Source organism: Pectinophora gossypiella, chromosome 22, assembly GCF_024362695.1.
Source record: "Pectinophora gossypiella chromosome 22, ilPecGoss1.1, whole genome shotgun sequence".
In the NCBI taxonomy this organism is placed as follows: domain Eukaryota; kingdom Metazoa; phylum Arthropoda; class Insecta; order Lepidoptera; family Gelechiidae; genus Pectinophora; species Pectinophora gossypiella.
This window is the reverse complement of record NC_065425.1, coordinates 2,234,548-2,258,612: the sequence shown is the minus strand read 5'-3', so window position 1 is coordinate 2,258,612 and position 24,065 is coordinate 2,234,548. Positions and strand designations below refer to the sequence as shown.

The 24,065-nt window shown below is 36.8% G+C and overlaps 1 protein-coding gene and 1 long non-coding RNA gene across 2 annotated transcripts in view; both read left to right on the top strand.

Annotated features, from left to right (window-relative positions):
• The first annotated feature begins 8,557 nt into the window (after positions 1 to 8,557).
• The window catches only part of LOC126377138 (neuropeptide F receptor), a 125,192-nt gene continuing 109,684 nt past the window's right edge, over positions 8,558 to 24,065 (top strand). Inside the window, exon 1 of the mRNA XM_050024817.1 lies at positions 8,558 to 8,932. Coding sequence (XP_049880774.1) covers positions 8,888 to 8,932 — 45 coding nt within the window. The 5' untranslated portion in view covers positions 8,558 to 8,887. The remainder of the gene's footprint in view (positions 8,933 to 24,065) is intronic.
• On the top strand, positions 10,554 to 12,630 carry LOC126377273 (uncharacterized). Its single transcript, XR_007567807.1, has 3 exons — positions 10,554 to 10,663; positions 11,080 to 11,306; positions 12,389 to 12,630. It is a non-coding gene; the product is annotated as an uncharacterized LOC126377273 (long non-coding RNA).

Below are 24,065 nucleotides of genomic sequence, written 5' to 3'. Positions count from 1 at the left end.
TTAGTAAAAAATATAACATTAAAAGCAGTTACAGATTACCTAAAGCTAAAATGAATTAAATTTATCTTAATTTGGTACTTACCATTACTTTTATCCTTGTGACGGTTTCTTAAAAAGCGATCTTGCTCTGTTTTCGAAACTTGAGACTTCTTTTTCGAGTCGTCCATAAAGCCTTCTTTTTCCCGCCATTTTTATTCCACGTAGACACTAATCATACGTAAATTTAAACTGAATTTTACACTTTAGCCATAAAAACAACCAATACAAAATATTTTTCTCATAAGCTAACCTGTAACGACGTGTTCCCGCCAAAAGTGTTCGAAGTGTCAAATGTCGTAGTGTGCGTGTGAGTGAAAGGGATGGCATACGCGGTACTCCATTCTAAGCGGCAATTTGAATACTCTTTAAATTCCTTGATGCACTTAGAATGCACTTAGAATTATTTACGGGCTATTTAAAATCTAAACTATAACGAATTACGAAAAAATAAAAATGCCAGGAGATGTGATTTAATGTGTACATTGTAATGCAGTTGCCAGTGCAGTTCGAATTTTCTTTCACTTTGACTAGTATACGTAGGGAACGTCGATATGATGAACCTTATGGTGATAAGGGATCAGCCTATCGCCCATAACATCATGTTAGAGGACACAATCCCTCTGTCGGTTTTTACGACATGCCCGGGAAGACAAGCAGCTGAACGTTTTGTATGTTTTTCATTTGCTCCCAGAACAGCATAGAAGCAACGATATTTTGAATTTGGAGAAAAAAAACTATACCTCATGAACCCTCTTAAGGCGTTATTTACAATACTTTTTACGTATATACACATTTATTGCACGTTTCGGAGGTATATGACTTATCCTGTATTGGGGTGGTACCCTTGTGTTGCAAAGTCAGACAGGCAGTGGCTTCTGTAAAAAATACGGACCTGTTAAATCTTCCGGTTAGGTAAGCAGACCCTGTGAAAACGGAATTATGCTAGGAGTGTATAAAAAAATTATTACGACATAGATTCCAAAATGTAAAATTGTCATTCAACAAGTATAGTTTATAGTTCTATAAGTTTAATTATGTTGAATAAATGATTCTGATTTTGAGTATGGGTGTAACTGTTATGAGTATGTGAGAACTTACAATAACAGGAAACCTTTAAAATCACACTTAAACGTATTACTGAGTCCTTATACCTCCTTAAGAGTTACCCCACTAAAATAAAGCCACTGGTAAAATAAAACCGAATACTCGGGGCGTTTCACAGTACTGGAGATTCGGACATTACAGAGTGAACCTAAGGGCGTCTAGCTGATAACCAACAGCCACTCCTGATATTCCTTTCAAGACAGATATTATTATGTAAACGTAAGCTGACAGGTTAATTTACCTAAGTGCTCTTTTTCAATGGTGCCGGCAAGCTTTTAGGATCACAGTGCAAACCACAATGAGGTTTGCCCGTGATCTTTTTTATACTTTACTAGATTTTGCCCGCGCGTTAAATTTGGGGTAACACGATTTTCCTTTCTTAATGTACCAAGTTTTAACTTCCTACCTTGAAAACTGCAAAAAGACACATTAAAAATTTCACCCCCTTATTAAGGGGTTAGGGGTTAGGGACAGATATTCAAAAACGATGATGCATTTTGTTAGTCGCGAACAGTCTGCATACCAATTTTTAGCTTTTTACCTTGAAAATTGCGGGATTCTCCATACAAACTTTCCATTTTATGGAAGTGCAGGGTTAGAAAGAGACAAAAAGTAGCCCTTGTCACTCTCCATCCCATCTACTATTTCCACATAAAATCGCTCCCTTTTACGTGAAAGATGGACAAACCAACAGAGAGACACACACATACACTTTCCCATTTATAATATTAATATGGATATTCATATCGACAACAGTCCGAATTACCTCGTCGCAAACCGTAAGTGCTAAGGCGATCGAAACGCCGCATTGAAATGAGTGTTGAGCAATCTTTTACAATTGTCCGAATGGAACGTGGTATGAAACGCCCAAAAGCTAGAGGCACTTCGCTCAAGTAAAACCGAATCCTCAATATACAGTCAATAATTTACCTCGTATTTTCTGAGAAAATACGTCACAAAGAAAATGGCTTTAGGTACGTCTAGTCGACCCCGGAATTTGATAGAGCATGACGAAATCAAAAGACAGGTAGCGACACCGTTACAATCAAATATTTGAGTGATAGAAGTGATTTTTGTTTTTTCAACACGATTGTTGATAGGAAATAGATAAGTAACTTGCAGACAGATTAAAATAACTTAAAACTAACGCTCCGAAGCAACTTTAACGTTAAGCCGTTGGTCCGGCTATTAGCCGTAAAAACACCTCCACCAACCCGCATTGGAGCAGCGTTGTGGAGTATGCTCCATACCCCCTCCGGTTGATTGAGGAGAGGTCTGTGCCCAGCAGTGGGACGTATATAGGCTGTTTATGTATGTATGTAAAACTAACGCTGTCCCAGCTTGAAGCGTAAACATCCTCCGGGCAGTTTAAGGCGCTGACAAAGCTGTTCATGACTCGTGATCTTCTTCCGTCGGTAGAACACAAATTCGGTTGAGGATGTGACATAATTTGATACATAATCTAATCCAAATATCTCGCAACAATTATTTTTATGTTTTGGAATAATTATGTACCCGAGAAACTAGGTAATTATCACGTTAAAGCTGTACGACGCCATATACATCGCTTCTGGTGAAGGCAGATCTCCCCTCATCTTCTTCTTATCGTGTGGGTTGAGAGGAATATCAACCTCATCAACCCTGGTGTCAGGGTTATTACTGAGCCGCCAAAGGCCCCTGACATGGCTCATGTAACGACTACACACTTACATCAGTAAGTAGTAACCGGGACCAACGGCTTAACGTGCCTTCCGAAGCACGGGACATCTTACTTTCGGACAATCAGGTGATCAGCCTGCAATGTCTTAACCAGACTAAGGATCACAAAGTGATTTTTGTGATATGTCCCCACCGGGATTCGAACCCGGGGCCTCCGGATCGTGAGCCCAACGTTCAACCACTGGGCCACGGAGGTCGTCCCTCATTTTGTCGTGTTGAAGGTCCCTACATACTTACTTATTGGTGTTTTTAGCCAATCGATCTTTAACACTTTCAAGGACAGAACGTCTACAGACGTTCCGATTCCAAGGTGTCATACTACCTAATCTAAACCATCTTCTCTATGACCCATGGTCTCTGTCCGTGAAAGGGTTAAGCTCGTGTGGGTCTCCATTGAAAGGTTTGGCTTTGTATTCTTCGATTTGCTTTCATTTGAATATTTAAATCGGTGTGGGCATAGATTATTTATTCTTTGCCAACAATACCAGTATGTAGTCAACCTTACTTAACCAGACCCACTTGACTATTGAACACCCTTCCTTGTGCCTCGTTTATACTTTTGACATACAATAATGTATAGGATCACGCCTATTTCCCGTTGGGGTGGGTAGAGATCATGGAATTCCATTTACTAGGATTCTGACACGCCATCTTCCCTTCTTCCACTCTCGTCAAAGACTCCATGCATGCTCGCTGGTTTGGAGTACTCTTGCCTTTCCTATTTAAATAAAAAAAGCAAAAATTTAAATTCACGCAATTTATCCCTAATGGGGTGGGTAGAGCCACAATTAATCAGAAGACATCAGCAACCACTTTTGGTACGAAGTCCTAATATGGATATGACGAATCTTATGATGACAGGGAATTAGCCTATCGTAAAACTATGTTTTTTTTTTAATATATCTAATGTTGAAATAGAAAACAATACCATTAATCCCCCTAGCGTTATCCCGTTTCTCACAGGCTCCGCGTACCTAACCTGAAGATTTGACAGGTCCGGTTTTTTACAGAAGCCACTGCCTGTCTGACCTTCCAACCCGCGAAGGGAAAAACCAGCCCAATACAGGTTAGATCACATACCTCTGAAAATGCATTTCTCGAGAATGTGGGTTTCGTCACGATGTTTTCCTTTACCGCTGAGCACGTGATAATCATTTTTATGATCCAAACATGAATTCGAAAATCATTGTTGTCGTCGTCCCAGTGTCAATCACTGAGCGACAGCAAACACTTCGGTTTCTCAATAATTAGGTTACCAATGTACTTAATTGAGCTGTGTAAGTAACTTAATCACATGGCTAAGATTCAATCAAAGGATTATCTCTATGTTAGAACGAAGACACTACAAATGAGTTTTGATATATGGTTCCATTTCTACAACCCTGTGAGGCTGCTCCTAGTTAGATCTTCTTCTAACGTGTGGGTTGGGAGGTGGGTTACCAACCTCATCAACCTTAGTGTCAGGGTTATTATTGAGCCGCCAAAGGCTCCTGACTTGTGTAACGACTATTTACACAAATGTGCCTTCCCAAGCACGGATCACCTTTTTTCGTAAATCAGGTAATAAGCTTTTCATGTTCTAACCAAACTAGGGGTCACAAAATGATTTTTGTGATATGTCCCCACCGGAATTCGAGCCTGGGGCCTCCGGATAGTGAACCATATGTATATATTAGGGTGTCCAGCAATTGATGGTATAATTGGGTAGTTTCCTAGACCACAGATAAACTATAAAAATCTGACTACTAAATAAAGACAGATCTAAAGTTGACAAAAAAATGTTTTCTATTTTCTTTTTAGCTTATTTATGTATTTGAATATAGAAAAATGTAATAATAAGTGCGTTATATTTTCACGTTTTCCTATGACGTTACATGTTTTCATTCAAATTCCATGATACTCAATTTCGTGTTTTGACGTTAAATAAATAGTAATTGATTTGACTAGTTGGAAACTGTCAAATTGACAGTCTCAATATCTACAAAATTCTTAAATTATATCACTACATAAAAGAAAATTGCTTTTTCTTTCCCTATATCCCTATGTTCGCTTGAATATTTAAAATTTCGCAACGGATTTTGATGCGGTTTTTTTTTAATAGATAGAGTGCTTCAAGAGGAAGGTTTATTTGTATAAAAACATTGAATAGTGGAGAAATACGCCAAATACGCCATTTTTGAGATTTTTAATGTGATGTCGTAAATTATTTCATGTTTTCCTCAGCAATGTACCCGAGCGAAGCCGGGGCGGGTCGCTAGTTATACAGGATGTTAGTGACATCGTAACGAAAACTTTGAGGGGTGATTGAGGCCATGATTCTGAGATGATATCAAGTGGAATTTTCCGTCGCAAAAGTATGGAATTGAAAATAATTAAAAAAAACATAAAAAAAATCAGGAATATTCGGACTGAAAATTCCACTTGATATCAACTCAGAATCATGGTCTGAACCATCCCCCTCAGTATTCGTTACGGTGTCACTAACACCCATACCTACTTGTATGGCTACCGTATGTACTTGTCTGGGGTGTAATTGACATCGTAACGAATACTGGGGGGGATGATTCAGCTGATTATTCTGAGTTAATGTCAAGTGGAATTTTTCATCGCAAATGTATAGAATTGAAAAAAAATAAAAAAAAACTAAAAAAAAATCATGAATTTTGCGACGAAAAATTCCGCTTGATATTAACTCAGAATCATGGCCTGAATCATCCCCCTGAGTATTCGTTACGATGTCACTAACACCCTGTATATAATTTAAACGCGTAAATACTTATCACGGATTAGCTAAAGCTTTTACTTCACTAATTTGAAACGGCTTTTTAATAAATGGCTTTTGCGATTAACACCCACGTAGTTGTTTCAAAAATAGAATCACGTCTTCTCAATACGAAACTAATAACGAAGTTTATTGTTTTCGATTTTTGAAACACGTGTAAAGAGAACACAACGAAGCTTTAAGAAATTCAAAAATGGAATACATTTGCATTTTAAATTAAAGAAAAAAAATCGTCAAAAGGATCAATGACGGAGTTTCATTTACGATTATTATTCAGAGACCTTGGGGGTTAAAAAAAATAGCTCCTATAGTTTCGAAAAGAAGTGGCTGTGACATACAAATGGACAGACGGACTGACGGACAGACAGACATGACGAATCCATAAGGGTTCCGTATTTGCCATATGACTACGGAACCTTAAAAACAATATTCCTATTTGATAGTTCTTGACATTGCACAGCACACTTATTTTGATATGCGCACATGTCAAATTCCAACATTGATTTTTAGATGAATTGCTTCTATGTGGCTTTTTTGCCTCTAGAAGCGTTAACAAGGAACAAATTGAAGTGAAACCGAACGTCATGCCGCATAAGGAAGTCAAGAAGCAAAGAGGAGTCAAGGAGGAGAAAACCGTCAAGAGCGTGGCTCTTAGGTCAATGATGATAATGCAGTATCATTCTTTATTCGCTGGTACCTTAAAAAATCAGGCCCTAGATTGTGGGTTAGAAATTAAGAATAAATTACCTGTAAGTATATATAAAGCGAAAGTTGATGGTACGACTGGCAGAGGAAGACCGAGAAGGACTTACATTAAGGAAGGACTTAAATTGGAGATGTCCTTAGAAAAGGTTTAATACGATCTACTCTGAACCGGCGTGCGTGTATGAAGCGACTGATGAATGTGGAGGAAGCAAGAGAAGTGTATTAGGATCGAAGCAAATGGAATTCTATACTCTCTGCTTACCCCGGTGGGAAATAGGCGTGAGTTTATGTATGTATGTACCTGTATATATCTTTTTGCATTTAGATAAATCTACACAAAGGAAATGCAACCCAAACAGCTGAAGGAGCCGTAGAAAAAATATCCTTAGAAAAGGTTTAGTACGATCTACTCTGAATCGGCGTGCTTGTATGAAACGATTGAAAAAATGTAAAAAAAGCAAGAGAAGTGTGTCAGGATGGAAGCAAGTGGAATTTTATTGTATCTGCTTACCCGGTGGGAAATTGTCGTGAGTTTATGTATTTTTTTTTACCTTTGATGGGTTTGCTCTTGGCCCCAGACTTGCCCGAAGGCATTGACGAGGCCCAAGATGGAGCGAGCTCGCCCAGAAGGTGCCGGTTGACTCTGGCCTTGAAAGAACCCATGTTATCTCTCTCTCTATTTAAGAGCTGCGCTCTTGTCGGTGAAAAGAGAACCATATTGAAGACTATAGCGAACCGGAGAGCAAAATATGATTGGCCACCTGATACGACACGATTCATTTATAACAAACATTATAGAAGGAAAAATTGAAGGGAAGAGAGGAAGGGGTAGACCTAGGATAACATTTATGAAACAAATAAAAGAGAAGGTGCAGGTCGCGTCGTATCGGGAGGTGAAGGTTTTGGCGGGAAGAAGAGAGGAATGGCGATTACCCGTGTTATATGCATTCGGAAATACAGGAGACGGCAGAGAATTCCACTCCCTATGTGGGTATGATAAGTATGCTACTTCCAAGCGCGTGCAGGTCACACGTGTGTCGAATTGATATATTGAAATTCAAAACAAAAGTATTATATTTAACGTTGGTATTTCCAATTTTATCCTCAACAAAGAATATTTGAATAAAATTCTCCAAAAAAGTTGTATTGGATGAGGAAAGTCTTGATTACCTATAAATTTTACACGATATTTCTTGCACACACTGAAGGATAGCGGATGTGGTGTATAAGAGATGCAACTGAAGTGGGACTGGGTATGTTTTCGGATGCATCCTGAGCGATGGACACCCTTCTTCTTCTATCGTATTGGTTGTGAGGTGAATTACCAACCCCATCAACCCTGGTGTCATGGTTATTATTGAGCCACTTACTTACATCAGTAAGTAGTAATCGGGACCAACGGCTAAACGTGCCTTCCGAAGCACGGATCGTTTTACTTTTTGAACATTCAGGTGATCAGCCTATAATGTCCTAACCAAACTAGGGATCACAAAGTGACTTTTGTGATATGTCCCCACCGGGATTCGAAACCGGGACCTCCGGATCGTGAGCACAACGCACAACCACTGGACCACGGAGGCCGTTGAGTGACAATGGACACTAGTTGTTACTCACTGGGTCCCTCAAGACGGCCACAGAAGTCGAGGCAGACCTCAAAGAAGATGGCATGATGAACAGAAGAGTCGAAGAATCAAGGGGACGCCACACGGACGGGACTTGAAACCGTAGCTTTTTCAAGTCAGGACGAGCGTGTTAACCATCACACCAACGAGTCTCCACAACTCACCAAGCCTTCTGATAAACCAACGTGACAGGTGGTGAGCCATATCGCCGTCTATAATGGTGGCCTTAAGTAATATCTAATGTTTTACTCAAATACGCATACAAAAGTATGAACAAAACAATGTTATATTGCATATTCTGAACTACCTAGTTCCCATTTAGTATATTGACAGCAAGTTACAGTAGCGCCTCTTTACTACAAGCTTACCTAATGGTAAAACACATGGGAACACTTTTACATCTACGCAAACTTGTGTGGCGCTTATTACGAAAATACAGCGCTGTGTAGCACTTGAGAGCGCTAGTGTACTAGCTGAAAGGAAAACCTTCAGTCTCACTTCAGATGCTGTAGCGAGCGGGCGCTTACACTGCGAGAACATAAAATTACGATAAACTTGTAAAAGTTTACAAATATTCATTTATTAAATAACTTCTTTTTGAATTTTTAAAAATAGAAGAAAAATTCGACTTATTTCGTTTACAAAAGTTTCTTAATTTTAATATTCAAATATTTAAATTTGGAACATTACTTCGGAACGTGTATATTCAAATTTCGAATTGTTTTCATCAGACTGTGTATTCGAACTAAAAAGTGAATTTTGAAGTGAACAGTGATTTCTTCAATGGTTGTTTCTGTGTTGGACAGTCAAAATAGGTGGCTTAGGAACTTCTGGTCCATACAATGTTGGCCGATGGACCAATAACAGTTCCTTGTGCAGTGGAGTCAATGTAAACTGGACGTTATGTTTCTACTATATGAAGCGTATACTAACTATCCTCATGCCTTATTATGATGATATGGTAAGTGTACAGTGGTATATATTTAGTCTAATATTTGTATAGATAAACGTAAAAAAAATATTAAAAATTCCGTAGTACACGTTTAGGGCCCTGTGCCGAAGTTTCTCCTGCAGCTACTTTTTCTGGGATATATAGTGAAAAGCTGCAGTAGTATGAAGTCGATGAGACATTCGACAAAAATTTATATTCATATAAAAATTGACAAGTGACCGAGTTTTATTTTTAAAGATGTTTGCTGTATTTTATCACGAGAAAAAACATATTTTTAATTTTCAAACTATAATTTTCATATCTTCCTCTTCTATCGTGTGGGTTGTCAAGTGGTTTTCCAATCTCATCAACCCTGGTGTCAGGGTTGTTATTGAGCCGCCAAAGGCCCCTGACGTGGCTCATTCATTTGACTTTCGTATTATTATACATCTTAACAAAAATCTTCAGCTCATTTTATAAGCACAAAAAAATATAAGTACCAGTTTTTCAATTTTATGCAATATTAAAAAAATAATAATTTGCTATTAAAATTCCGAAGGTCGTGGACTTAACCAAAATAAATAAAAATATTTTCAGCGGTAAATAAAAAGGTGTTCAAAAATATATAGCTCATCGACAGGAAAATTAATCACAAAGGGTAAGGTTGGAATATAAATATATTCAAATTTTCCTGTTGCTCGTACATAGCAGAAAAAATCAGGAATTTTTACGGAAAAATGGGGTATTTTTTTTTTTCGATCGACACTTTGGACCTTAAGCTGACCGAAATTGAAACAGGTATTTCTTTTTTTTTGCATTGTACGCGAAGAGCAAGGCAATTGACATTTTAATTTTCCAATTTGATTTTATATTAAAACGTTATTAAAAATAGTGAATAGTGTAGTGTAGTGTGTGTGTGTGTGTGTGTGTGTGTAATGTGTGTGTTATGTGTGGTGTGTAGTGTGGTGTACGGATGAAGACCTCAACGGTTGCAGAGGTGGAGATGGCAGCCATCGGAACGGAAAATGCAGGACGGAAGGGGCAAGTCACAGGGACTATAACCTGGAACCTGACAGAGGGCAGAAGAACCTACCCTAAAAGTAGCATGGAGAATGCTACACCGATACGAGCGTGGCCCTCAAATTAGTAATGATTAAAAATAGTAATGATTAAGAGGTAGCTGTGGTCATATTATGCCAATCTGCCCTAAGAGTTTGCTTACCACAGGCATACGACCACGGCTATCTCTCTATTAATATTCGGAAGAATTTCAAAGGAATATTTGCTATTTTCTTATTTTATACTTTTAGAGCGTGACTTAGTTTAGGCACAGATCATATAATACTAACGTACAGATGCCTCACGTCATACAACGAAACTGTGCCGTTCTAACTCGGGCAATTCTTCGGGCTATTTTTAGTTCTAATAAATGACCACTAGATGCCGCTAAAACGCCCTTTTTTTAGCGGCATCTAGTGGTCATTTATTGATGGGATCGAACGAATCGAGCGACATCTAGTGAAATTTCAGCTTACTGAGTGCAAGTCATTGCAAGCACAATATATTACTTAGAGTTAGAGTAAAATTAAGAAAATAGATGGCGCAAACGGATTTTTTTTTCTCAACGTTGACATGTTAGTATTATAATCTGTGACAATGATCTGTGACATTGTCAAGGTGACAGTTGTTAGTTGACATACGATTATTTCTGATGTTTGGTGGTCTTCATTTTGTATTGGCAAAAATATATCTCCAACTCCTGTAAGTATCTAATTAGTTACTAAAACTGGAAGATACTTAATTAAAAACATAGCTAAGGTCCTACCTAGAACGCAATCGTCCCTTATCATCCCGGGCGTTTCGTAAAACCGACTGAGGAGAACCTTTATAAAAGACAAGTCTTTTCTAGCATGATGAATCATTACATTGGACCACCGGTTAAGCACCTGAGGACTTTGTATAAAGTGCTTCCAAATTAATCTCTGCTTAATCGTGGCTCTGCCCAGCCTAATCGGGATTACAGGCGTGAGTATAAGTATGTATGTAGTAGATACTTTTTTTGTGTAGCTGTCACCTATCTATGGTACAAATCATAATATACTGTTTGTTGAAAAAAGTTAAATAAGTCTAGTTAGGCAGTGAGCGTGTTGTGAATTTAAGCCTGTAACTTATTTCAGATCTCTAAAGACGATGATAACCATTGTGAAGAATGACATGCAAAGGCTATTAGAACCACATATCAACAATTTTCTGACCATGACCAAGTGATGAATATGATAAAAGTCTACCTCATGAAAGCCACACTACTTTTCAAAGAAAAATATTTTCTTTGGAGTTGTAGGTATTATAGTGAAAACTTAATCTTGACTTCTGTTCTGCATAAATGAGAATCGCACTATGCCAGGTATGTATGCTTAAATTATTATCCCATTAACCCATTTCTTTGAGCCCGAATATCTAAATGTTCAATAAAGTAGATAAATTTCAAACTCATCGGATTACATGCGTAATAGGTCATCCATGTGTCCAAATGTAAAAAATAGAACCTACTATTACTACTCCATTCCACCAATCTACTCATAAGAGAGTATTAACTCACACTTACTCTCCTTAAGTCTCCTTCTCAGGGCGGACAGAGCAGAGTTTTGGCACACAAGGTGTATATACATTGCAATATACCTACTATTATTATATAGTCACTATTACTCTAATATAAAATAGGTCATAATGGTACACTTGTTTGCATCTCAAACGATGAACACCAGTTCAAACCCTGGTACCGGACTTGCATTAATTTATTTTAAACAGTTCACATCTAGCACAGTTGGCTCGACCATTATAGGTAGCGATACGGCCTATCATTAGCCCAACAGAAAGCTTGTGAGGTGCGTGTGCTCAGTTCATCTTGTGATGAATGTTACTTTGACTACCTCAATGGGATGCAAGATCTTGCTTATGTTATGTTATTATATTATCTGTGATACATAACACAACACAACACACACACACAACACAACAGCACAACGTAACAACAGCCTCCGTGGTCTAGTGGTTAAAGCGTTAGGCTCACGATCTGGAGGTCCGGGTTCGATTCCCGATGGGGACATTGTCGAAATCACTTTGTGAGACTGTCCTTTGTTTGGTAAGGACTTTTCAGGCTTGAATCACCTGATTGTCCGAAAAAGTAAGATGATTCCGTGCTTCGGAGGGCACGTTAAGCCGTTGGTCCCGGCTATTAGCCGTAAAAACACCTCCACCAACCCGCATTGGAGCAGCGTGGTGGAGTATGCTCCATACCCCCTCCGGTTGATTGAGGGGAGGCCTGTGCCCAGCAGTGGGACGTATATAGGCTGTTTATGTTTATGTGATACATAGATAAACTAATGCCTATAATACCTGATGGGTGGTAGAAATGTTTTGTTCTGAATATCATTGCCGATCAAAATTAATGTGCTCTTTTAATAACTATTATATTTTCATTTGTAGGTAACATAATGTAGCGAGTACCCTGGTTGAGTCAAGATAATATAAGTGGAAAGATAATGTGGCCCAAGTAGTAAAGGAAAGGATGTACAAACAGCCGAATGTGAATCTGGCAATAATGTGCCTGTTTAAATGAGTTTTAGTTGAGTACCAAATAGTTACCTAGGTTTTCCTGGGAGAAACACTGATCCAGCCTTTCTGATTCAACTGAGTTTTTGTATGGTTTTGAATAAATAACTAAACAATAAAAATGTGTCTTTTTTATTTTACTATCCCCTTTCCATTACATAGATAGGTATCATTTAAAGTAACTATAAATAATTAATTGTTCATTACAACAAATATATTATATACAAATAGTATTAGTTTATAATAATTAAGATACCTACTTGATTATTAAAATTATCAAATTTAATGAAGTTGGATTTTTTTTAATGACTAGAATGAAAATACAATAAATATTCAATTAAACTACTTCTTTAATTCAAAAGGTATTACATTTTGTTTTTGTTAGATACAATACTAATTTCTTTTTTAATACTTTGCATTTTGACGTGTCTTCAGTAATTGACAACCGTCTTCTCTTCGGCGTGTTAAACTGGTATGCTACTGCTGGCGGCTCCACGAGCTCTTCAAGTTCGCAGTCGCGAAGCCGTTTATTTTTGTACACCTTTTTCGGTGTCAGTACTTAAAAAGTACCTGATGAACCTAAAAAGAAAAATTGTATTAAATAATGTCGTGAATCTTATTTTCTTGTCGTGGGTGGAATACCAGCCTAATCAACCCTAGTGTCAGGGTTATGATTGAGTCGCCAAAGGCCCCAAAAGGTGAATGTAAAGCAAAGTTGTTGGAGGTAACATACCTAACATAAAGGAAGAAAAGGGCAATTATAACATTCATTAAAGTAGGTAGGTAACTAACGTATTAACGTAGCCATTTTATAAATATTAAATAAAATGTGTATGATAAGTGATTCCTAAAAGATAGACATAGTTAGGTACTTATAAAATTCCACAATACATTGTTTTGTTATATCTCAAAACCATTAGGCAGCTTTTTCGATGAAAGCTCCCACTAGTCTTGATTTTATTCGGACATAGATTGAACATCAGCGCTCAAAAAGTGGGACGCAAAGTTACTGTTAATATAGCGACGTGAGTGACAGTATTTCTCCGCGGTGCGCGATTAGGCACTGAACTGGCAACATGCGAAGTGCGTGGTAAAAAGTTCCAAATATAGAAGCTCAAAGAAAAAAATATAACACTTCTTATAAGTCATGACATTGGTGCTAATTCCTGTAAACACATCTAACTTTATTTTAAGTTATATCTGTCAATATTATTTTTTTTCTTTTGAGTTAGCCGCCAACAAACAGACGAGCGAATGGCGTGGGAGCTTTGTTTTATAATATTATTATAATGACAGATAGAATAAAAAATAATAATGACAGATATAACTTAAAATTAAATAAAAATAATGATTAGATTACTGACGTGTTAAAGGCAACCAGACGAGATATAGAATGTAAACAAAGTTTCAGAGGTTCAAAACATTTATATTTGAATAAATTATCATAGAGTTCGAATTTTAATCGCTGTCGTCTGTACGAGACAAAGATGATTCGTCGGAAGAGTCCGAGTCAGCTGTGTTTATGATAAAACTATCTATCGTATTATCAATCATGTTCTCAATACTGTGTTTAAATCAACAACTACTCACAATACTAGCAAAAATCAAAATTAAAAGTAACAGAAACGGAATAATAAGAACAAAAATCTAAGTAGGTAAATACGGGGACGAAAAAATATGTATCACTTCGAACGCAATCCAAACAGAAAATAGAAATGAACTTGTTCATAAAATGGCGGTCCAAATGTTGACAGCTGCGGTACCGATTGCTTTCCTGTACCTACCACGAAACACAACGACAGCTGTCGTTGATTAACTGACGCCATAACTGCGCGTACGAGTGATAAGGACAGAGATTATAATCCCTGGTTATCGCAATGTAACTCATTAATGGTCCGTTTGTTTACGTTTTTTATCTCGTCTGGCTACGCTGCGGTATAGGTTTTGCATTAAAGAGCCACAAACATAGTAGGTACCTACCTACTTAAGTAAGTGGAATGATAAGGCTTTATTACCTACATTAACTCGATTCATCTGCCACACACGATGCGTCAGGTCATCGTGTGTACCAATGTAACCTACCTACCTACCTATAAAATGTATGACGAAATCGTGGGTCGCCCACCAATGAACTATTTATTATAACACTGCCCGATCCCGATGCCCGAGCCCGCGATCTCGAGTAATCTCGACGCATCGCGTTTGGGTAGTTTAATAACCGCTATAATATATACCTATAAGCCCTGTAAGCGCGGTGCACTGTTTTGTACAAGATTGTAAACAACTACGTCTCAATTACGTGTGTCGAGCAACTATAGACTTTATGTCATTATAAAGATAAGATCCATTCTGGCTTGTTGCGTTGCGCGAGGTCACGTGTTATTACGATTGTAGGTAGGCAGGTACCTACCTACTGGCTGAGTCGCGCAAACGCAAATGATAGGTCCGATGCGATGCGATGCGTAGTAGGTATGTAGGTAAATCTGCCTATATGTTTGTTACCTCTTCAGAATTAAACAAATGGTTACGTTATGGTAGGTTACATTACCTACGCATCTACGACAATCGCCGTCTGCGTAAAGTTGAAAGCGAAAAGCTACTTTTTCTACCTATAGCTACCTAACTTACCTATTAGGGTATTAAGTAGGTATTATAGATAGTAGGTAGGTATCTTGGTATAGGTACAATAAAGTCGTAAATTTCTGTTTTCATAATATTTTACGTCTTTAATTATTTTAAACCCTACAATTTATGTTAATACGGCTTTATTATAGTTTAGTTACTGAAAATGGTTCGGAATCGAGATGTCTATAGGCACCTATCGAACCTAACTATCATCACAGCCCGGACACTTCATACAAGCAACCTATCCCCTACTTTAAACATTTAACTAGGTAGGTAGGTACCTACATTAACTTGTCTACATCTAAGTAGTAGGTAAGTTGTAATTAGCTAGGTACCTAACATTTCAAAAAACTCAAGGTCGGTAGGTATCATTCACGTAATAACTCACTATCACTATACTAAAACCCAATATTATGTAGATATTCAAGCAATAGGTACCTAAACTACAATAAAAATTTGATTGTATTTGTATTATTAATTCGGTGGTAGGTAAGTACCTACCTACCCAATTGTAGGTAATAACTTGACAAATTAATTGTGCTTACCTGGTGAGGAAGTGCTTGAGCGATTTTGAAGGTCTTGAGTCTGATATGGTTCTGGAACTGCACTTCTCTGGAGTCTTTTTCTATGACCAGTCTCATTTCGTACATACTTGATATTGAAATGGTCAATGCATAAATACCTTGACCGCAAATTTTCTGCAGGCAAGTGGGCAATGTTCATATTACCTACAAGAAAAGAATATAATGTTCAATAAAACATAAATAGCCTATAGATGTTCCACTGCTGGATCATCTCTACCCTCTACCCTCAAATAACAGGAGGTAATCGTTTTGGTGGTAGCCCGGACCAACTATATAATTTCTGAAGCAAAGCTTACTCTTACTTTTTCGGACAAATAAGTGACTTAGTCCGCATTGTCATAACTAAACAAAGATTAATGGTTGGATCTTGGTAGTGGTTGCCTGGAAGAAATTGCTTAAACAGGCCTCCCATTTGTACTGTAGTAGGTATGTTGCATAAATTTTTGTATGTTCTAACTGTTTGTGATCATTAAAAATATTTGATTTGTGATGAATAATCTCACAAAGTAATTTTGATAATATCAGGAACAGTATCCGGACCTCCAGATCATAAGCCTAATGTTCTAATCAATAATACACAGAGGCAGAATCCACTAAAACAGCAACTTTTGACATGTCTTATTAAGTTCTTGTAGGTACCTACCTATACATAATGTATGTATAGATTGGTACCTGCTGAAAGGTGGTCAGGCGTGAGCGAGACCAAGATACTAGTTATACCTCATTTGGGTTCCTGGCTTCTGTACACAGTCCCGATGTGTGAAATTGGTATAAAACTGTAGGTTTGGTAGATAGTAATTTATCTTAGGTATCTATTAAGACTGTATAAGAAGAAATAAATTAATGTTTTATTTTTATTTATTTTCAACTTAAATTAAAAGTAAATGTGTAAGTAGATATCTGGGGGGTCAAAATGGCTACATCAAAGCAATTCATCTAAGAAAGCAATATTGCTATTTGACATTTGTTTGCATCGCACACTTACTTTTATATGCACAAATGTGAAACTGCAATATTGCTTACTTAGATGAATTGCTTCAATGTGGGTATTTTAACCGCCCTGGTCTATAAACTGTTCAATAAAACAGTCCAAAATTCAGAAATAATTATGTACTTGATTGACTTTTTTTAACTTTTGTCCCTTTTATTCCACAGTTCACTTGGAAATATAAATGCATCACATACAGTATTGGCATATAGTAGGTACTTTACAAGTTTTTGACTATTCGTGCTTTAGTAGTTATAGCAATTGGTTCAGAATCTGGAGGCCCTGAGTTCCCAGTAAGAATATGTTAAAAATCACTAATTAAGATTTTCAAGTTTGATTAGTATATCTATATGCCATGCTAAATTACCCAATTGTACAAAAGTTAATTTAATAATTCCAAATTGACATTGAGCACAATATCTAATTATATTATGTTCTTCAGACAGAAAAAACTGTTCTACTGCTCTAAACTGTTGATCTCAGCTTGATTTTAAGTATTACATTAATTATGGTAAACTAAATGGTGACAAATGATAAACCGATTATCAAAATAATAGTCTAGCAAATAGGGGGAGTGGCAATAACTTTACCACCATGTTAAGTAGGTATTTCTTTTTATTTTATTCCAGTCTTGATTGTCATTGATTCTTTCAAATTGTTTGTTTGATAACTTTTTGCAGTTTAATATTAAAAATAAATAAAAGTAAACGTTTAACTACTTACCGCAATTCTCAAGCCATACTTTTAGGCGGTTTACGTCATTCCACGGAAAACGGAACATTGACTTCTGTTCCGAAGAATTTGTACAATTATAATAAGAACAATTGTCTGCAGGCATTTTTTATAACCACTGTTCCTGTGTCGCTACGTGAAAGCAGGTTTCATGAAGCCAAATCAAAGTCCGATTTCAGTCCAGGGTCAGTTTGTAAATCACAATACACAAAACGTAGAAGGCGCGTTCGACTCGGAATTCAAACGAACGAAAACAAACATTTTCAAAGGTAGGTAGGTACTATACGTTATTTGAAAGTTGCGTTTTTTTTGTTCTAAAATTTAGTTTCTAATGATATCTATAGGTGGTTATATTATTTTTAAAATTTGATATTGTATCTCCCATAATTATTACAACGGAATTACAACTAAACATTTAATAAATTCAATAAAAATGTATTTTGCAAATAAACACAAACTTTTAAAAACGTAATATTTTATTATCTGTGGCAAAGCTAGATCGATGTTGCAATAATTAACGATAGATGGCGCAACTTTAAGCGACCTTCTTACACACAGTTATAGATGGCGTTGATTAAAACTAGATCGTTCAACCCCTCAACAAGCTCCATACTCGACGTAGTTCCGACGTAAATCCGCTAGAGTAACCACTAAATTTAAAAATATAAAAATCTCCATTAAATGCCAATATCTTTGATTAACTTTTGGTTGGAGTATAACTTTTAAATTATAAAACATAATTTTAGTGCCTATTTATCGATTATTGGCTTTTAAAGAAACTTTAATTACAAATCGGTACTATTAGCGTCATCTATTGAATTTTTTTTGAACAATGTTTCCTAATGTTCGCGATGAGAACCCATGGTTTAGGTGTAAGTTTTAATAATTTAAAAGAACACAAAAATACATTAATTTTGCGACGGAAAATTCCACTTGATATCAACTCAGAAGTATGGTTCGAATCATTCCTCGAAGTTTTCGTTACGATGTCACTAACATTTTTTTTTTCTTCAACGTTTGTTCGTTTTTCTTCAACTCTTTCCAGCACTTTTTCACCAAGGAGATTATCGTACGCCCGCCAAAATAAGTAAGGATAAAACATGCAAGCTCTACCAACCTCGATTATGCAAACAATTACTTATCCTGCTTATTATAAGGACGCACTACCCATGATCAGTATAATCTCAAGGATAGAAGTCATTGTGTACGCTAATTTTTTGCCCACATTTTTTTTAACACACGATTCTTGTGATCCTGGCCCCCAATAAGACTTACGGGCATTATCTATATGTATGGAAACTCACATATCTGAGAGATGCGTTTCGGTATTGATATATAATTACAAGTTATAATATATATAAATGCGTTTCGGAGTTAACCTGTATTAGGATGGTTTTCCTTTCGGGTTGAAAAGTAAGACAGGCAGTCGCTTCTGTAAAAAACCGGACGTGAAAATCGATAATGCTAGGGAGATGATGATGTCTGTGTATTTAGTCCTTACGGGACTGAAAAAGGTTCCACACGAGAAGTTGTGGGCAAAATCTAGTAAAAAAAGAAAAATATGATAACAAGGAAAAATCTTTCTCGTGGTCTCTAGAGTCAACGTCAAAAGTAATGTGCGAAATGTAATGACATTTATTATCTAAAAATATGTGTTATATATTATCGAATAAAATTTGGGGAAAATACCAAGATGGATATAAGTAAGTAATTTAAAGACTTTCTTTTACGTTATGAAGGCGACAGATTTTCTGCTTTCAGGTATCAAGGATAGGACCGGGATTTCTTTGCGATTTTATGGTTGTATCCCTGTAGTCAGAGAAACGGTCACGAGTTCTAATATGTATATTGTTTCAAGAAAACACTGTAATTGGGTGACTTTATCGACTATTTATTATTTTCCATCGTAATTCTTTCCACAACCAATGTCTCCTAGAAAAGTCGGGGAACCAATCCAACCCCGTTCTTCATTTGTTTTTCTCGCCGCGTAATTCTCACTTCCGTTCCCGCCTTTTCTGTTTACTTACTTTTTAAATTAATTGATTAGTTGTATTACATTTACAATTATAAATAATTTATATTAATTCTATTTCATAATATTTTAAATCATTAAACTACTTTTAAATTATATGCCCATTTGCTTGAACGATAAAAGTGCAGGTAAATTAATAGTCCATATAAATTCCGTCGTTTCGCAACTTTTAACTTTAATCTAGTTAATATTCATGTTAGATATTGAGATATCTACTTGCAGATAATTCAACTTCTTTTAAAATATGAGTGATCATGACAATTGATACCATGACACATTAACGTTTTTGACAAATCGAACCGTAAGTCTCATTAAATGTCAAATATTATAATATTGCGACAGGGTTCTAAAGGGAGTACATGATATTACTCATGACTGTACATCCATCGCAAGTTGAACTTAGTGCTCACACCTCATTGAGCTATCTTTTAGACCAAGGTGTTACGTTTCAAGGTATATGAAGTAAATAAGTGACAAAATATTTTAAATTTATAAGTTTGATAACGTATTATGTCGATGTAAAATTGTTAACTCTTTGTCTATAACATAATAAATCTATGGAGATTATAAACTGTTAGGAAACTGAGAACTGCCTAAAAATATGCTAATTTTTTTTAAAATTTGATTTGTCTTAAGTGCAATTTTCACTAACACAGTTGGCTCGACCATTATAGACGGCGATACGGTTTACCTATCAAGTTGGCCTTACAGGGTCGTACTTTGTTCATGTTGCGATGGATGTACCTCTGACTACCCCAATCAGAAATCATAAACGTGTTGTGCACAGTGTGATAATCATAATTATATGATCCAATCATTCAAATTCAAAAATATCTTTATTCAGTAGGTAACATAGTTACACTTTGAATCGTCAATTTTTAAATAACGAACGTCTCATCCGCCTAAAACTACCGCAGCTTCTCACAACCTGTATAGCCGGGGAAAAGAAGCTGCAAGAAAAACCTCGGCACAGGGCCCTAGACGTTCTTTAAAAAAAATAAACATAAAATATTGAGTTACAATTGAGTAATTTAGCTGCCTAATATCAGTTCTCAGACAGTTAATCCCATGCATTCATATCTTCTAAATAATCACTAACTTTATAATAACCTTTTTTGTAAAGTTTTTGTTTAACTACTGTCTTAAAGCAGTTGAAAGGCAAATTCTGAATGTCAATGGGAATCTTATTGTAAAAACGTATACATTGCCCCTTAAAAGATTTAGTAATCTTATTTAATCGACTGACTTGTAAAGCAAGTTTATTTTTATTCCGGGTATTAACAATGTGCCGATCGCTATTTTTTGCAAATAATCCTATATGTTTTTTTACATGAATTTGAAAACAAATTCGGCTATTGTTGCTTTAAGCCTCTGCTGGATTCGAACCCGCGACCAGTCTGAAATTCCTACTCAAAATAAAAAACTGAGTAAGATGGTCTACTGAATGTTGGGCGATCTTTTCCTTATTATATATTGTCGGGAGCATCCTATTTCTAACTGGAAATCTGTGATTTCTCTTTGAATTTTATTTGATGTTCGTTGAAGCTTGCCTTCCTTAACGGAATTCGTTATTGCAAAAGCCAGCAATGAACATTTTACAAAAGGTCAACGTGTGTGTGTATGTAATATGTGTATTGTATAGTAAACAAGTAAATTTTAGCATAGAATAAAAAATGACAGCCTCTGTGGTCTAGTGGTTAGAGCATTAGGCTCACGATCTGGAGGTCCGGGTTCGATTCCCGATAGGGAAATTGTCGAAATCACTTTGTGAGACTGTCCTGTGTTTGGTAAGGACTTTTCAGGCTTGAAACACTTGATTGTCCCAAAAAGTAAGATGATTCCGTGCTCCGGAGGGCACGTTAAGCCGTTGGTCCCGGCTATTAGCCGTAAAAAACACCTCCACCAACCCGCATTGGAGCAGCGTGGTGGAGTATGCTCCATACCCCCTCCGGTTGATTGAGGGGAGGCCTGTGCCCAGCAGTGGGACGTATACAGGCTGTTTATGTTAATGTATGTTAATAAAAATGATACTGCGTAATTCTAATGTACTACAAAGTAAAATAATGTTATGTATTTTTCTTTATTTTATGGCTCTAATATCTCTATGGTTGTAATGTAGATGGAATTTAATATTGAAATTAGAATGTTTCTAAATTAAATGTATTCTTGAAATTTCAAATTTAAATTTGCTAGACCGTAAATTACGTGTCCTGTACTTCTTAGGTATTTATTTTTGGGTTTAGTTTTGTGAATAATTTCTGCATGACAAATTGCGGCAAAACATGCGAATCTTGTTCTCTTAATGTTACTATGTTTAAAACACCCTAATTTTTTTGATAATTTGGATTTTAGATTTTGGATAATTTCGATTGAATTTTTTTCGGTCTTGCAGTTGCTCAAAATTATGCCGATTCCCGTAAAAACAGCCCCACAGGATAGTAACAAGCCACGCGCGTTTCGATTTATTACTAGGGCTTCGAACAATAAACAGTGAGTGCTTCCTACGCAGATAAATGTCGTAAAGCTATTGGTCGAACCGTTTAACGTAACACACACCGCGCGCGGTACGGTTGCTACGCTCTGGGGGCTAACAACATCCGTTATCTATGTTATTCTCAAAACGCGGTACTTGTCTTGGACTCGTTGACATCTGCCAACGCGTTCCGTGTGGCGTTAACCGCGGAAAGAAGAAAGAGTTGTTGACCGACGTCAACTCGTTGACAAAGTTTTATCTATGTCAAGTTGATATTTGTCAGCGTTATCCGAATTGCGTATATGCGGGGTCCACATAATGTCAACAGCGTGGTTCACGCCGCGACTTTTTCATAGCATCCACCACCATCTCATGATCATTTCAGCGAACATTATATTTGCCATCTTGTTATTGTTTTGTGAATAATTTAAATAATGTTATTATTGTCTTGTTTTCGTGTGTAACGGCCTTTTTATAAAAAGCAATTTATATTCTGTAATAAAACGCCACTCTTTATAATAATACCTGTGACAACGCTTTCACGTGAACTCTTTCATAAGTATAAAAGAGTTCACGTAGAGGTGCTATAATGCCGTACTTTCTGCAGGTTCAGAATTACCGGAAGACGAACCGTTTTGTGGATTTTTATATCGTATTTGATGATGCCCCAAAAACAGTGCCATCTCGTTCCATCTCGGGTCTTCTCATAACGGCTACTGTGGTCCAGTGGTTGAGCGTTGGACTCACGATCCGGAGGCCCCGGGTTCGAATCCCGGTGGGGGCATATCACAAAAATCACTTTGTCATCTCTAGTTTGGTTAGGACATTACAGGGTAATCACCTGATTGTTGAAAGTAAGATCCGTGCTTCGGAAGGCACGTTAAGCCGTGAGTAATCGTTACGTGAGCCATGCCAGGGGCCTTTGGCGGCTCAATTATAACCCTGACACCAGGTTTGATGAGGTAGGTATTCTACATCACAACCCACACGATAAGAAGAAGAAGGAGAAGAAGATCTCGGGGGAGTTAATATAAAGCTCTAGACATTCGATTTGCAACCGTTTAACTCCTTTATAAGTAAAAATAGTTCACCTGAACGCGCATCTCTTTGTGTTTGAATTTACCGTGCGATCTGCATACATAATTATCATAACATGATAGCATTACAATTTTGACAAAAAATAAAATCTAATCATGTCGAAAAAATCTGATCCGGCCGAAATCGGCAAATTTTATCATACTCGTAGTGACACAAACCATTAAATGAATGTCCTCCAATTCATGGAACAATTACTTAAACGATAGACATTTTTTCCAATGTTTTTCATAATTGACGAAAAAACCTCACCTTGGCATTTACAGTTCAATGGCTGAGTCGCTAACTTGATTAAAAACTAATAATTATTGTACTTTTTACGCACAAAAAGAATGAGTGCGCTCATATCATCATCTTCCTAGCGTCAACCCGTTTTCACGTTTTGTTTGTCTAACCTAAAGATTTGTCAGGTCCGGTTTTACAGAAGCGACTGCCTGTCTGACCTTTCAACCCACGAAGGAAAGACCAGCCCAATTCAGGATATTTAAAAAAAAAACAATGTTTCCCTATTAACCGAAGCTTAGGATGTTCTATTATTTTTTAAAGAGCTGGCCAAATAGCTGGCCAATAAAATTGATCCTCGCTAAGATTGGGGTCGAACGCAATTTTGAAGTAATCCTGTAATCTATGGTTTATGTTGTGATCTTAATCACAGAAAATTTGATATTTTGTTTGGAAAAAAAATTAATAATAATGGAACATACCATAAAAATCACTTTGTGATCTCTAGTTTGGTGTGGGCATTTCAGATTAATCACCTAATGATCTAAACTTCGGAAGACACGTTAAGCAGTCGATCAGGCTTTATTTACCTAGTTAATTATGTATATAGTAGTTACACATGAACTTTGACAGGGGTGTTCCACGGCTAAATAGTAAACATGACACTAGTTCGATGAGGTCAGTTATGGACCTCACGACCGTCGCAAGAAAACAAGTAATTATTCCGGACCCGCCCGGAAACACAAGCTTCTTCTTCTTCTTCTAACCTTTTATCCCCTGTTGGGCTGTAGGGCTTGAAT